We start from the raw sequence: 16,591 nt of genomic DNA on the forward strand, positions 1-16,591 counted from the left end.
CATTGAAAATTGCTATTAAACTACAAGTAGTACTTTGCCACCTCCTGCCAAAGGAATAGGGTTACTAATTATGCAAAATCGAATGCTAAACCAAGACCGTACCACGTTTGTACACTTTGCATCAAGGTCAACTGTGGTTCAAGTATTTACTTGGGTACTTCAGCATATTTGAACCTTTAAATAGAGCTAAACATGACCTATAACGTGAATTTCAAAGCATTAAAATTGCTAAAACCGTCCCAAGATAATTAAAAACTAAACATGTAACCGCAACCTTATGATTAAAGTTGATGTGAAGTTACCTTAAGCTGTTTAATTACATTACGTTAGAAAATGCATTCTGGCAGCATTTACAAAAAAATACTCCATTTTCGAACTCGAAGTCTCCACATTCTTCGAAAAAAAATGGCCGACCGAAGGAAGTTCATGAATTTCTGTTCATCTACTCGTTCATTCGGTTTTTACCTTTCACCGATATAACTTCATAACTGCAGGTAAGCACTAAAATTTTTATTAAAATTAGTTTAAATAAAATTAGTAAAATAAAATTGTGAAAAAATAAATAGATCAATATAATTTTCAAGTTTAAAATATTTATTGTCAATTTCATAAGTTGTAAAACTAAATAATGTAGAAGTGTAACCACGTGGCTATAATCTCTTTAATTTCAAGATGGCCGTCATCTTATGGCTTGGTTAATTTTCACAATTTCTTTAATTTTTGATAAATTTTTCTCAAATGATGATCAATTTTCTTCCCTTTTGCGGTTTCCACCAGAAGGAAATTCTTAATTGAATCTCCTAATGTTGGTCAAAGGAGTCTGATTTATTCTTTAAAAAACTTGAAATAAGTCTTATCCCAAGCAAATATTGATCAAACAACTTCCTCAATTTTGTAGAATATGGCGGACGCAGCTCCAGCCCGTGGTGGATTCCGTGGAGGATTTGGTTCTCGTGGTGGTGGTGGTCGTGGACGTGGTCGCGGCCGTGGTCGCGGCAGAGGTCGTGGACGTGGAGGCAAAGAAGACTCCAAAGAGTGGGTTCCAGTCACCAAATTGGGACGTTTGGTTCGTGATGACAAAATTCACAGCCTCGAAGAAATCTACCTCTACTCTCTGCCCATCAAAGAGTTTGAGATCATTGATTTCTTCTTGGGTTCCGCCCTCAAGGATGAAGTTTTAAAGATTATGCCTGTCCAGAAACAAACTCGTGCTGGTCAACGTACTCGTTTCAAGGCTTTCGTTGCTATCGGTGACAACAATGGTCATATTGGTTTGGGAGTTAAGTGCAGCAAGGAAGTTGCTACTGCCATTCGTGGAGCTATCATTTTGGCTAAACTGTCTGTTGTTCCAGTCCGTCGTGGTTACTGGGGTAACAAGATCGGTAAACCTCACACCGTTCCATGCAAAGTAAGTTCTTTCATCTTTTTTTCTTTATAAAAAGTAGCTTTTTTTTGTTTTAAAATGATGAAATTCTTGGTCTTTCCTTTTGCGGTTTCCACCGGAAGCCTCTCGGGGCTAGTGACGGTCAAGATAGTCTGATTTTTTACTTCCTAAATCATCTTTCTAAAACCCCTTTTTCACAGATAACTAATCAATTATTTACTACTTTTTCTAGGTAACTGGCAAATGCGGTTCCGTATCTGTGCGTTTGATTCCAGCTCCACGTGGTACTGGCATCGTTTCAGCTCCAGTTCCCAAGAAGCTCTTGACCATGGCTGGTATTGAGGATTGTTACACCTCGGCCCGTGGTTCCACTGGTACTTTGGGTAATTTCGCCAAGGCCACTTATGCTGCCATTGCCAAGACCTACGCTTACTTGACTCCAGATTTGTGGAAGGATATGCCACTCGGCGTCAATCCATACCAAGAATTTGCTGATTTCTTGGCTGACAAACCTGGTGTAAGACACGAAGCTTAAATTTCGTAGACACACAAATTATAACAATACAGCGGAAAAACACCCCCTGTAGATTGATGATATTCCCGTTTGAATAGTTATTTTCTTGTCCAAAAGGAATTTTCTCTCATTCGGTTGAAAATATAATAAAAAAAAAAGTTCATTGGCATCAGAACCAAGAAACACAAAATTTTTTGAGTATTATTTTTTTATTTCTTTCTTTCCTTTTCTTCATGAGTTGAAGTCGGCCATTTTGGTGAAAATTGGCTTGGTTTTGGTCTAGGAAACATTTTTTGGAATTTGTAAGAATTTTCTTTTCGTCACTTAAGCGAGTGATACGGAAAGTGGGTAGGTATTCTTTTCTTTTAGGATTAGCAAATAGCAATACATAATCCTCAACGCACTTTGAAATCCCTAAGAACTGGCATTTCAATTGAAATTGCATATTGGCAATTTTCATAAAATTCTTTGAATGGAAAATCCACAAAATGAAAATGCACGGAGACACACCTCGACTAGTTATTGTTCTACCTTTTTTATGTAGACAATGGATTCACTTGGAAAATCCAAGCTCTTAGGGACCATAGCCACCACTCTCATTTCAACATCAACAAAAACAAATTGCATACAGAAAAGCAATCCGTCGCGTAGGTAATTTGTTGAATCGGCACATTTAAGTTTCTCTAAAAAAATTGAATGGATTTTTCTAACTTTGTTTTTGTGAATTGCTTTACTTGCTCAATTGAATAGAATAATAAACATTTTTGGACCTATTACACAAAATACTTGGGCGGAGATTATGCATTGCATTGTTTAAATTTCATTACAGCCATTGTAAAAATTCTAGCGTCATAAATTTTCAACTGAATTTAAAGGTTTTAGTTTTTTTAAGCTTTTTTTTGCATCAATTTTCAAACGAGTTAAGTAAAAAATAGTGTTTTAATAATAATTCTAGTGATTTAGATTAGATTGGTTTTTATTTGCTAACGTTGATTAAACTTGTTAATTCTAGTGCAAGTTTATCATGTCAAAGTAGCTACAAAAAATGAAAAAAAAACAGTATTTTTGAAATTATTGAACATATTGCATTTAGCATTATTAGTTCATTCTTCATTCTAAAGGAGGTTTAGGACGAAGTTTTTGAAATAAATTACCATACATTAAAACAGCCGAAATAACGTTTTTGTTGTATTTTATAAAGGTTCTTTTTTTTCAAAAAAAGGGAAAAATGTTATGATAAGTGAAATTATTCAATGATATAACTCACCTCAAAAGTCTAGAGAAATCCAATGTCGGCAAGTCGCAACTTTTAAGGCAAATACTGGTTCAAAAAAAATTGGTGTGTCAATTAAATCTATCAGTTAAATTATCAGCGAAAACCATTATAATGGGATAGTTGAATATTTTATTGGTCATTACAAATAAAAGTGAATATGTTCATAAAAATCCCGAATGCAGGTTTTTTCTTTAAATATTGGAACCTGCACTTTTCAGTCGGCCCTTCCAAATCGCGACATGCCGACATTGAATTTTTCTAGACCTTTTAGATATCAGATATGTTATGTTGGTTGTGTCCAAATAAAGATATTTATAAAACTTTTTGCATTATGCATAAAAACTGATATTTTCGACAATTTTTGAATATTTGACGCTAGTTTTTTAAACGGATATTCGGAGGAAGAAGTGTCAAAAGCGTCCTTTGTAGAAAACGGGTGAACGCAAACCAAACTTGGTTCTTGTGACTTTCACCGATCACAAATAACAAAAGCCGATCCCACCGCTGTATGATCTTAATGTCTTGCATACAATACTTTTCTAGATTTTTCATCATTTGAAAGTTATATATGCGATTGATTGAAACTTTCGACTTTGAATAATTTATGAAGCGGGCAAGATTCACTTATAAAGATAATTCCATTTTAAAATCTTCAAGCTTAATTTGTCTGCATCAAATGTATATTTTGTTTGGGATGTATAAGGCTGTTTTCACTACAGCCTAGAAATTATTCTAAAATAGACGAACAAAATGGCTTTACTTTCGAAAGTTAGAGGTTATTCAAACCCAGTTTGACGTGGTAAAGGAAGGACATCTTTCAATTCACTTGAATCGAATTCGAATAGCAGAATAGGTCTCAAGTAGTAGTAGTAGTGTGATTTTATTGAAAACAAAATATTGAGTTGAATCATGCATACTTAAACACAAAATATAGCATTGGCTTTTGCCGTCAGCCAAATAGGTCTCTATCGTTTATTAAAGAATCGTTAACTTGTCGCCGAATAAAAAGGTAGAAGGGACTCTCTGTGAAGAATATTTCATTACTTCCAGCGACTTTTTGTATTGAATATATGAACGAAACAGCAATAGCTTGTATGTTACCACCAAGTTTGGGTATAGACTGGAGTTAATTAAGGAAAATTTCTTCCCAAGCTGAAATTGAAAAGAATTTAAAAAAGCTCAATACTTTTAAAATATTAAAAAAAAAAAGAAAATGCTATAAAATGTAAATGTTCCAATATTAACAATGGAATAGGAAACTCTTATCTTTAGTAAAAGCAACATCAATAACTGATGTTTACTTTGTCATTATTTTTTTATTGTAAAGGATTAAAAATACTTTGTTTATAAAATATCAAATCTCAAGTCTTTTTAGGTGGAATATAATTTAGCTCTTCATGGTGAACTAGATAAATCATCATCGGAGGATGAGCTCGATGAAGAAGTCGATGAATGTCTCTTTTTCTTTCGAGGCAATTTCTTGGTCTTCTTGTGGATTTTCTTTGTTTTCACTTTCTTATCTTTGGACCCAGTTTTCTTCTTTTTCTTATCATCGGCGGTAGTCGAGGACGACGATGTCGAATATTCATCCTCACTGGAATCAGATGAAGACGAATCGGATGGCGATGAGGATGACGACGATGATGATGAGGAACTACTGCTCGAGCTAGATTGTTTTTTACGTTTTTTCTTGTCGCGTTTTTCTTTGTTGTTGACTTTTTTTTTGTTTGATGACGATGATTTCTTGACGATGGATTTTTCTTCGTCTTTTTTACGCTTTTTAACAACTTCTTTTTGTTGTTGTTCTTTAAGCTCTTGCATGCGTAATTCTGTCAGAGGTGTTAAATAGTCGGTTTCCGAATCGCTGCTAGTACTTTCAACATCCAAGAGAATCTCTTTGTCAGGATCGACCTAATCAAATAAAAGGACGATGATTCTTTTTTGTTATAAAATTTGATAGGTTGCTAGGTTAAAAGACAAAGGGGTAGTGGCATTCATCGATCACAAAACAAAATTGTTACAAAAGAAAAACAAAAAAAAAAAAAAAAAATGGAAGGAAAATTGTACTCACTTTTAGGAAATTGCGACATTGGTAGGTGAGATGGCCGGCGTAACCACATTTTTTGCATGCAGCACGTGAAGATTCCTTACTTGGATTAGCAAATTCAAAGTTCATTTTAATAAGTATTTAGGAAATAAAATTGTTTTAATTTGATTGAAATTTCTTTGATATATGATAATATGCGCTAATTAAAAAGAAAAACACCAACAAGAAACAAGCATCAAAAAGTGTTTCATTCTCAAAACAATCCACAAATGTCATTTTTGATGACGTTTTGAATGGATGGCGTTCCAGGTGTCTACTAAATTTAAGAGATGAAGCCAAAAATTAAAAAAAAATTAAAGGCATAATCACACTTGTATAATGGATATTATTTTTTGATTCAGTTATCAGTTTTAGTTCAAGGAAACTTCTTTTTACTGGATTTACATTAAGAAAGAACCACTAGACAAGATTGTTGATTAACGACAAATTTAATAATAGGTGTGTTTTTCATTACCACCGGGCATAACTGGACAAAAAAAAAACATCGAGGCTTAACCGGAAATCTTGGCAGCACTGCATATAGAATGTTCCGAATAGAGCTGTAGCAAATCGTATGTATTCGTTACTAAAATGCGGGTATTCACTTCAGTAACGAGTAACGAAACGTTACTTTCTAAACAGTATCGTTACACGTATGTTTCGTTACTTCAGTACCCAGTAACGAAACATACGTGTAACGTACGAGATACGAAACATACGAGTAACGACGCGATTCCAGTTTCAATACTAAATCCGATGTAAGAGATACGAAATGAAGTGATACACTCAATTTGTCGCATTTCGCATCTCGTGTCGGTATCGTAACCATAGTCAGAATGCTAACAGCAGATAATTATGTATAGTTTACTTTTGTCTCGATTAAAACAGTAGTGCCAAGGTTCAATAATCATTGTGTTGTCGATAATTTATACAGAAATATCAAAAGAGACGTTTTTGTATTTTCTCTATTTGGCCGAAATATGATTATCCACGACGCAACCAATCTGTTTATGGCCTTGGTGTTAATGGTATTGATATTTAGCTTAAGAATGTACAAAAGTTTTTTGGTTTTTCAAAAAATTAGTTTATTTTCGGTGCAAAATTTTCAACACAAAAAAAGCAGAGAAAACGAGGTTTGAAAATCACTCTCGATAGAAAAAATAAATGAAAAATTGTTCGACATGGTTGTATTGAAGTGTTAATATTTCGAGATCTGCGCGTTGTACTTTTGAAATAAAGGTCTCTAAAGAATTGTCGTAAGATTACTGAACGAATATAAACAAAAATTTACCAAAGTTTTGTCGAAAAATTTGGAAAAAAATCGAAAAAGTTTCCAAGTTTGATTAAAAAAAACGAAAAAAATTCAATATAGCTACCTTTAAACTCTTATTATATGAGAATGCCGCAACTAATTTTAATGTTTATGACCTTAAAGTGTAGCTTAGATTATAGAAATTGTTTTTCGTTTTTTTCAAAAAAAAAAATTTGTACACCCTTATACCAATGTACGAAACATACTTAAAATACCAAACATACGAAACGTATCAAATACATGAAATATACGAAATGTACGAAACACACGAAGCATGCGAAAGTAACGACAGTAACGAAACATGCGAAACATGCGAAACACACGAAACATACGAAATATGCATAAATGCGAAACATACGAAAGTAACGAGTAACGATATTATTGATGCGGGTACTAGTATCAAAAGTAACGTATACATGCGGGTACTCATTTTGTCGTTACTTTTACAGCCCTAGTTCCGAAATCTTCACACATAATCAATTTAGAGCCTTTATATTTTTCGCTCTTAGGTTTTTCTTGTATGTTTTACAAAGAGATACAAAAATGTATGCTAGCAAAAATAATTAAATACATTTTGTCATTCCAAACGTCCGTTTTCTCGGTCGTAAACCAATTCTAAACAAAATTAGTTTGGTTGCACAGATTTAAAACTGTTCAGAAAGTTTAGCCCAGTTGTTGCATTTTTGACATGTGTAAATTTGTTAGCCCCGACTGAGTTTTTCTTGTCCAGTTTATCCCGGTCGTAATAAAAAACACACACGAGCATGTTCGTATTCTCCATAATCTTCCTATAATCAGCCTTTATGAAGATCTCTGCATATCTTCTCCCCCTCAGGCATATAATTTTAATTGCATATAATTTTTTCACACATCATGTCTCACGTGTGTTCTATTGGGCGCCCCGACACGGCGTTTTCATCTACTCTTAGGTTATCTCTTATCTATAACCTCGTTAGATAGGCGGTTTTTAGAATCGTGATCTAGGCTATACGAGGCTATAAACAATGGCAAAAGATTGTACTTTTCAAGTTGCGGAAAACGATTTTAGTCCAGTGCATTATCATAAATTGCATAATTATTTTTATTCTTTTATTTCGACACCTCACTCCTTCAAAACTTTAATTTGTATATGAAAATTCAATAAAAAATAAAAGCAAGCTCTTTAAGTTTGTTATGAAAATTCAATATTCCATGGTAAATATTTTTGACTCTCATAGGATGTATAAAATTTATTATACAGCTCAAAAAAATGCATACAATTTCAAAAGTGTTTTTTCTCACTAAAATTAATTAATTCTTTTAGACCAAAAATAACGATAACTGTCATTATAACGATTTTATAAGTTTAATTTTCTCAAAAACGGCTCCAACGATTTTGTTAAAAAAATTCAAACGCTTGTTTTTATCTTTAATTTTTTTTCCAAAATCATTACTGCCGTTTTTTGTTATATTCTCCCAAACTTTTAACTCGATTTTAACAAAAAATGTTGTACAAAAGTATTTGGGTACATAATTTTAATATAAGCCAAAAAAAAAAATTTGAAAAAAACATTTGAAAAAAAAAAAAAAATTCAAATTTTTATTTTCTAAATCAAATTTTCGAAAACGGTTCTTCAAAATGGCATACCAACTTTATTCAATTTTTTTTTAATATTTATAAAAAATAGTTTTAAAAAACCGCTTTAACGATTTAGAAATTTTTTCCCTAAAAATGCAAATTTATAGAGGAAATTTAACTGCACACTGTTTTTGGAGCTCAATTGCATTTAAAGAGTTTTTTATTCGTTTGAAGAACGAATCTATTCTTGCGATATAGGTACTATAGGGCAAGTTTAGGATTCGTAAAAAAAATCGAACTCGAGATAACAATTTTACATGACATTACGATGATGGAGAATGCCAAAAAAGTGGGTCCGGCAATTCTGTCTGTCTGTCTGTGTGTCTGTCTCTATCTGGAGCTGCAGCCTAAACGAGTGAAGTGATTTTCTTCAAACTTGGTAGTTAGCAGTTTTTGGTGATTCCCTAGAGGGGAAATTGAAATTTTTTTTTTATGACCAAAACTAACGGTACCTGCCATATAACGGAAATAGAAAAGTTAATTTTTTTCAAAAACGGCTCTAACGATTTTGATTAAAATTTTTGTGTGTAGTACTACACATAAGAGCCAACTTTTTAAATAAAAAAAATATTTTTTGTACCGTTATTAACGGTACCTGTCACAGAACGGTTTTTTCGTTTCTGAATATCTCGTACAACATTAACCCGATTTAAATGAAAATTTTTATACAAACGTGTGTATAAGTAAAGATAATATTAAAAATTTAGAAAATTTTCAAAAAACGCATTTTTGGATTTTTAAAAAATATTTCAAAATTTTTTTTTGAAAAATCAATTTTTTGAAAACGAATTAATGAAAAATTTTGAAATTTAGTTTTTATGTGTAAATTAATTATTTCTTCAAAATAGCATACCAACTTTTTTTTTGAAAAATGTTAAAAAATTTTTATACATAAAAAATTATTTTTTTAAAAAACGGCTCCTACAATTTTCGAAAATTTTTTTCTAAAAATACTTTTTTATACAAGAAATAAAATGGCATATTTGTTTTTTTTTTTTAAGATAATTTAAAACGGAGTTTAATTAATTATAAAAACAGATTTAATTTTTTATTCTACTTATGAAATTTCTTCAAAATATCAAATTTTAAATTTCTTGAATAAAAAGCTTTAACATTATAGTTACTTTAAGCATAAGAGCAAGTACGTGCGACCCCAGTCGTGCAATTTATTTTTTTTAATTTTCATATATGTACCTACCAAATTTTATTATAAGAAATCTAAAAAAATTTAGCAATTTGAATTCCAAGAACAAGTATGTACGTGTAACCCACTTGTGCATTTTATATATTATATATGCATACGAAATTTTACCACCCTACCACTTATTTTCAAAGGGTAATTGGTAATATTCCGTCTCTTACTCTTTAAGTAAAAGACTATATTCATGAAAAGTCAAAAAACTTTTTAAATGATGGTCGAGACATTTTGGTATTAATTTTATTCGATCGGATGTTAGAAAATACCTCGAAATCATGTATCATAATAATAAAAATGTTTCATTACCTTCCTACTTTGGTAGGTATATTATAATATGCAACTAATTGAGTGCAACATAGAAAAACTCTTGTGCCTACCCTTCCGGATGGAACACAATGTGGCCCAAAATCTCAAAATAACTCTTATATTGAGTAGGTACTACCAACGATGTAAATTTCATGATTTTATCACTAAGCGTAAGCGCACAATTGAGCTCTTTTTTAATGCTAACCCGCCCCACTTTAAGTTGTTTTGAGTTGCTGAAAACCTAAAAAACCACTTAGTGACTCCATTTAAGTTCCTAAAAAAAATAGTTCAAGAATTAATAAAACAATATGTCTTCTAATATACAATGAGTTTTCGGTTTTATTTATTGACCTTTCACGTTTCTCCGTTGTTTGTTTTTTTTTATTCTACACATTAACACGATTTACATCGAACCAAAACAAAAAATTTTAAAAATACATTAGGCATATATAAAATATTATTTTATCGGATATTACATAACTTCAATTTGTAGCTACATTTAAAATATAATGTTGCAGCTCCCACTTCCCATATTTATAATTTAATAAAAAAAAAACTATCAACAATTAAAGTAAAAAATAAAATTTAAAATTAAAAAAACTGTGCACAAAATATACAAGTGTTTAAAATATAAAAAAAAATATAACATTTATTAAGTAAACTTATTTATAAATTTAAACATTATTATAAATTATTTTTATAAATTGTATTTTTCTTGTCTGCATTTTTTTAGAATATTTTTGTTTTTATATTTTATGAGATAAAACGTTTGTTTTTTTTTGTATCCGTTTCTCAAAAATTTCGATATTTAATTTATTTAATTCTATGATATTTTTTTCGTTTATACTTAATTGTTAGATATCTATATTATATAGCTGTGTGTTTCTTTTCTCGACTGTTTCCTTAAATTTTATACATCTTAGCACATATGGAAGGAACAAGAAAACTATTTTTTTTTGTTTATTATTTATTTGTTTCTTTTGTTTCAGAAATTATTATTTTTTATTACGAAAAGTTAATGGTTTTTTGTTAAAAGATTTATAGTTGTTATATGTGTATATTTTGTAAATGTTTTTGGATTTTTGTTTTTTTGTTTTTTATTTTCTATACAATTTGGCATTATTATTATTTAAATGTTACGGACTAAATTTAATTTAAAAACAAAATAGTTGAGCTAAAGATGTCAAGTAAAAGTGAAAAGAACCGGTAGGCTGTTGGTTTATTTTATGTTTATACTCACATGATGGGAGATGTTTGACTGTAGACCCAAACATAAGAATTTCATCTATTACATTTTATTTAAAGTATGTATTAAACATTTACAAAATTGTGCAATTTTTTTTTGTTAATTTTGTAATTTATAAATTTTGTTTAAAAATTGGTATAAGTGGTACAAAATGTTTGTATAAAAAAGATATTTTTAGGTAGGTATGGTTATAAGAGGAGTGTATAAGTTTGGTTTTGTGTTGTGATTCACCGCAAGTATTGTAAGTATTTATAGGAGTAATTTTGTTTTAACAATATAGCGTTGTTATAAATTTGGAATTATTGCATTTTCTAAGAACTCTATGTGTAGGTACCTACAAAAACAAATAAAGTTGAAAATATGGAAGACTGAATGAATCTTTAGTTGGAATACAAAAAAATAAGGTAAGTCTTAAAAGAATCAAATCGTTTTAAAGAATATTTTTCGTTTTCTAGTAGTAACTGTACTCAGCTCTGACACAAATTTGCGTTTGTATCAGATTCTTTGGAGAGTATTCATACATTTTTCCCACGTACAATTTTAATGCTTCTTTCTACAAGGTCTTCGGATCCTTTTTTCGCTTTAATTCAATTTGTAAATTTTGTATTTGGATTTTGCAAGAATTCTTTATGTTTTTTAGTCGTACTTTCGTTAGAATTCTCGACTTTAAGTCTCAGAATCATTTTGTACTAGGCTTAAAAGACTAATGGACCCAAAATTTCTTTTGAAGGGAGCCTACCGCTGATGGTTTACCCTATCGTGAATCTTCGAGGAAATTTTGTTACCATCGGAATTTGTTTTTTTTTTTTGTTTCACTTTTCAATTTTTTTCGTTTACAATTTTGCTATCGACTCAAATCAAATTTATAGTTCACAATAGCAAATTTCTTTGTCGAAAAAAATACACAATACCAAAACAGGGGTGCCAGCACATAACTTTGAACAATCGAGTTAACTGGATACAATCGAGCAGTGGCAGCATCTATTTTGTATGAATCGAGCATTTTCCATTGAATTCCCTCGATTGAACCAAATTAGAGCTGACGATACTCGATTGTATCGAACACACTCGATTTTATCAAGTTACGTGCAGGGACAGATGTTATCGATTCGATCAATTTTTATCGCAATCCGCAATAAGGGCCAATTTTTTGTAAATACAAACATAGTTATCTTAAGCACTAAAAAAAGTACACGAAAAAATTATATTAAATTTTTGTAAACAATGTTTACCCAGTTAAAAATAACTGATAGTTTCGTTGTTTTCATGATATTGACGGTTATTTTTTTATGGCTAAACATTTTTCTAAAAATAATTTTTTCGATTTTTTAAGTAAAACCTTCAAAACTACCAGCAGTTTATCGATGTTTTGTAGGGAAATATTGAAAATTGATTCTGCACGGGTAAATATACATGATGAACTTTGGGAATGTTTTTTAAAAATTTATTTATAGACTTTTGAGTCCGTATGCATTTTAAAATTTGGCCGTGTTCAAAATAAAGGACGCCCTAATGCAGGTGTTATATAATTTCCTAACGCTCCTAGAATTGCCATTGGTGACGCCTGCTTAAGAAGAACCAACTTCCCATGAATATGATATGAACAAAAACCTCTTTATTTAGGAATCAAATAATGACCTCTTAAATCCAGAACACAGGACACAAATAGTGTATTTTTGTTTTCCTTTATATTTTATTAGGTACAAACTTTTAAACCGTTAAAATCAGCCCGAATTTAAAGTAGCCATTTTGATTACTTTTCTTCTTCAGAGTTAAGTCTTAAACATTCGTTTAAGCTCGGTAAAGTCTACTATAGTTGATCCTTAAGAAATATTTATGAAACAGATACGATTTTCTGAAATGTTCTGCGAAATTTTTTTTGCTGGACCCTTATAAAACATTTCTGAAATGCTCCCCTTACATATATGTATTCCTACAGTTTCTTTATCTAATCGACACATTTTTTAAACAAAAGGTAGTGATTTTTTTTTGTTCTGAACAAACCTTAAGGTTTAAGACTTTTGTATTTTAGAATACCTATTGGTTACACCCATCTTAGGATATTTACATTTCAAAAACATGTTTGCCTTCTTGTGGTATCCAAACATAATGCATCATTCCTGTCGATTGTTTGCATAACCTAGTGATTGAGTTTAAATTCTGATGAAAACATATTTCTTCAATACAGAAAATGCAACATATTTATTTCCCAGATATAATTTTGAACCAACAATCTTCCTTGCAGTTTTCACAATAATGAGCAATTAAATTTAATTATTTTATTTTGTTCTTGGCATTTTTTTTTTAAATATCTTTTTATAAAATAATTATTTTCGCTTATAAGGTTTCTAAAATTTACAGATTTTTATTTATTTTTTTACACATTTACGAGTAATTGTATGTTTTTTTTTTTTTAATTAAAATTATTTCGTATTTATGTAAATTTATTATTTTAAAATTTTATTTTGTTTCTTTTGCTATTTATACAGATAGTTTATAATTAAAATTAGTAAAATACACAGGTAATTAATATTTTATTTTATAAATTATTACATATACAATTATCATTTTTTCTTTCGTGTTTTGTTTCATTTAATATATATATATTTATTTAACATACAGTCATAATTTTTTTTTACTTAAAATTTATCTATATTATAGGTATTCATGGCTACAAAAAAAATTGTAAAAAAAAAAAATAAAACATTTAAATTAAAACAAACAGAGATACAATATTTATATAGAAAATTAATATCGACAAAAATTTAAAAAGTGTGTGTATAAAATATATATCAATATTTAATTATAATAAAATAATTTAAACAATTTTTTTTCTTTTGATTTCGGTTTATATTAGAAAATTTCGATTGTGTGTTTTTTTTGTTGTTTTTTTTTCTTAATTTTTTTGTTTGTTTGTTAATATTTTTCGTATTTAAAAATCAGTGGAATGTTTTTTGGTCAAGAGAGATATATTGTCAAATCACGGATACATTCTGTCTATTGCGCGTCTGTTTTGTAATCTGAAGATTAAGGATGTGTGTATAATTTGAATAAATTATATTAACTATAATTTTTGTTAAGTAGATTTTTTTGTATAAAGATATTATTATATATATTTATGTATATAAACTGCTTTTGTTTTAATTGTTTTTTTTTTGTACGTAAACTATTATGTAAATTTATTACATACAGATTTTTTTTTGTTAAATGTTTCAAGGAATTTATTTTTGCTTTTTTTTGTTTGTAATTTGTTTTTCAGCTATTTTTATTGTAAAAATTGTGTTTTTTTTAGTTTAGTTTTTTTAAATTACATCCCCGATTCCGCAATACCTTCATCATCTGTAATAATAGAATTCGAATAAAGTTAAGTAAAATTGATAATATATTTAAATAGAAATGAAAAATAAGCTATTGCAAACATTTTTTACACTGGTGTCCAATGTTATTTTGATTTTTTTTATCATGGTTGATTAATCAAAAAAAAAAAAATAATGAAAATAAGAAACTAAGTTCATGAACTTAATTTAGCGAAGCAGTGTGGCAAGTAAAATCAAAAGTAAACCTGTAATTTCTTAAAGACGATTGCACAGTTAATATTAAAATTGAGAAAGATGAAATTCCCTACTGACTCATTTTGACCCACTTTTGTGACAAAATTGTATTTTTTACAGTCCTTGACAATCGATTAAGGTAATCATTCACAAGGAATTGGGAAACGGTAGAGAAAAAGTGACGCAACCTTGATTGCGTGGATGTTGAATGTTACAGAACATAATAAACAAAAGGATACAATCATTTTCTTGGGAGATAACTTATATTATATTTTATTCCAATTTATCGCAATATCTGTCCTTTATTCAAATTAAATACAAAAAAAGATCGTTCTCTGATTTTGAACAAATTATTCGATAGGGCTTAGTTTATTTAAAAAAAAAAGTAGTAAAAACAGAAACAAAAACGGTGTTCTTATCAACAAAGTTTTTTTCTTTAATTTTGTTTGTTTTCTCAGAAAACCAAATCAAAACAGCCTTGTTAGATAACCTTTAATAGTTCTAGATAGTTGAATATTAATTCAGTGCATACGATATTATTGTAGGAAGCTTTATAATAAATATAAAAAAAGATGTATGGCGTATACGTAACTTTTTTTTGTTGAAGAAAAAGTTGCATTTATTTCGGTTTTAATATTGTTAAGTTCACTTACTATTTTTTTTATAATAAATGCTTCAAATAAAGTTCCGTTAAGACTCATACAAATAACCACTTTAATTTTGAGAAGAAATTCTCAAGTTCGATTTCTTAACGAAATAAAATGCACGACTGGGGCCGCACGTACTTGCTCTTATGATAAAAGTAGCTTTTATGTCAAAGATTTAAAAAAAAAATATATTGAATTAGTTAAAATTTGATTTTTTTAAGGAATTTCATAAGAAATGCAAAAATACGAAATTATTTTTTTTTAGTTTTTCTTACGCCATATTTTTGTTACTCGTGTTTTTTGACAAAAACAAAAAACGCAATTAGCTACATATATTAAAATCACTTAAAGCATTATGTGTGTCAAATTTAGTCTAGAAAATTGTAATAACTCATTAACGGTGTACGGGAAGAGCCGACATCAAAGATTAAAAAAAAATGTAAAGTCATATTTCCATTATCCGTATTTTTTGAGAAAAACTAAAAATGCAGTTACGTTAGATTTACGTATAACATTACTTGTATTAAATTTAATCGAAATCGTTAGAGTCATTTACGAGAAAATTGCAATAAATAATTCCATTAAGATGTACGGGAAGAGCCGACATCCGTGATTTAAAAAAGAGTTAATGTCATATTTTCACTATCCGCATTTTTTGAGAAAAACTAAAAACGCAGTTATGTTAGAACTGCAAACAGCATTACGTATGTTAAATTTAATCAAAATCGTTAGAGCCGTTTTCGAGAAAGTTGCAATAACTCCAAAACTTTGTATGGGAGGTATACGTTTAAAGCGAGATATTAAAAAACAAAAAAAAAACAACCTTGGAAATTACAAAAAAATCATCTGTACCGAATTTCAAGAAAATCCCTCAACCTGCAGCTTACCTAGGCTGCAGCTTCATGTACAGCTTTTTGTGACGACGCACCGACGACGCACAGACCGACGGACGTCATGACGAAAACCACTTTTTCGGACTTCTTCATCTTCAATTATACGTTTTATTGCTTATGTGTTGAGAAGTATTTTTGAAACATGGAAGCAGTTTCTGTAGAATAGTTTTGAATTTATTACGAATTGCATTTCTAAAAACCGCTTGAGAGCTATTGAATTTAAAGTTATTCAATAAAAACCATACAACCTATAAACAAAACTTCGTTTTATAACACATCTGTGAACAAAACTGAGGTAACTATTTTACAAGTATTGAACAAAATCTCGAAGAGAACCACTTTTTGAAGTGAAAACTTCTTTAGTATCGTAGTGATTTGAAACAAGATGAAACGAAAAAGCGACACGAAAAATTAATTGATCATAACTTTTTTGTTTAAATAGATAGATGAATGAAATTTATACAGTAGATAGATATTTAAATAAATTATTGTGATTGTGCAAAATTTCAATTAATTTCATATTCAAAATTCTGAGATAAAGGTGGTAAGATGTTCTTTTT

The 16,591-nt window shown here is 29.5% G+C and overlaps 3 protein-coding genes across 5 annotated transcripts in view; 1 reads left to right on the plus strand and 2 right to left on the minus strand.

Moving 5' to 3' along the window:
* Positions 1-369: 369 nt before the first annotated feature.
* LOC129910564 (40S ribosomal protein S2) lies at positions 370-2,088 on the plus strand. The gene is made up of 3 exons (XM_055987989.1): positions 370-494; positions 899-1,408; positions 1,617-2,088. The coding sequence occupies exons 2-3, from the start codon at positions 902-904 to the stop codon at positions 1,917-1,919; spliced, it is 810 nt and encodes a 269-aa protein (XP_055843964.1). The 5' UTR covers positions 370-494; positions 899-901; the 3' UTR covers positions 1,920-2,088.
* Positions 2,089-4,451: 2,363 nt separating this feature from the next.
* Positions 4,452-5,433, minus strand: LOC129910565 (protein SREK1IP1). The gene is made up of 2 exons (XM_055987990.1): positions 5,246-5,433; positions 4,452-5,085 (listed from the first exon to the last, which is right to left on the minus strand). Exons 1-2 carry the CDS (start codon positions 5,348-5,350, stop codon positions 4,570-4,572), a joined length of 621 nt encoding a protein of 206 aa, XP_055843965.1. The 5' UTR covers positions 5,351-5,433; the 3' UTR covers positions 4,452-4,569.
* A 6,267-nt stretch (positions 5,434-11,700) lies between these two features.
* LOC129910570 (tyrosine-protein phosphatase 10D-like) overlaps positions 11,701-16,591 on the minus strand; it is a 141,816-nt gene continuing 136,925 nt past the window's right edge. For all 3 annotated transcript variants that reach the window (XM_055987995.1, XM_055987996.1, XM_055987994.1), the window contains one exon: positions 11,701-14,279. In XM_055987995.1, coding sequence (XP_055843970.1) covers positions 14,248-14,279 — 32 coding nt within the window. In that variant the 3' untranslated portion in view covers positions 11,701-14,247. The remainder of the gene's footprint in view (positions 14,280-16,591) is intronic.

This window comes from Episyrphus balteatus, chromosome 2 (genome assembly GCF_945859705.1).
Source record: "Episyrphus balteatus chromosome 2, idEpiBalt1.1, whole genome shotgun sequence".
Lineage (NCBI taxonomy): Eukaryota > Metazoa > Arthropoda > Insecta > Diptera > Syrphidae > Episyrphus > Episyrphus balteatus.

Excerpts from the sequence above, each read along its gene's own strand:
- LOC129910565 (XM_055987990.1), bottom strand. The coding sequence starts at position 5,350 with ATGAACTTTGAATTTGCTAATCCAAGTAAGGAATCTTCACGTGCTGCA. Across the intron at positions 5,086-5,245 it reads AATGTCGCAATTTCCTAAAA|GTCGATCCTGACAAAGAGAT; the intron begins GTGAGTACAATT and ends TTATTTGATTAG.
- LOC129910564 (XM_055987989.1), top strand. The coding sequence starts at position 902 with ATGGCGGACGCAGCTCCAGCCCGTGGTGGATTCCGTGGAGGATTTGGT. Across the intron at positions 1,409-1,616 it reads CTCACACCGTTCCATGCAAA|GTAACTGGCAAATGCGGTTC; the intron begins GTAAGTTCTTTC and ends TACTTTTTCTAG.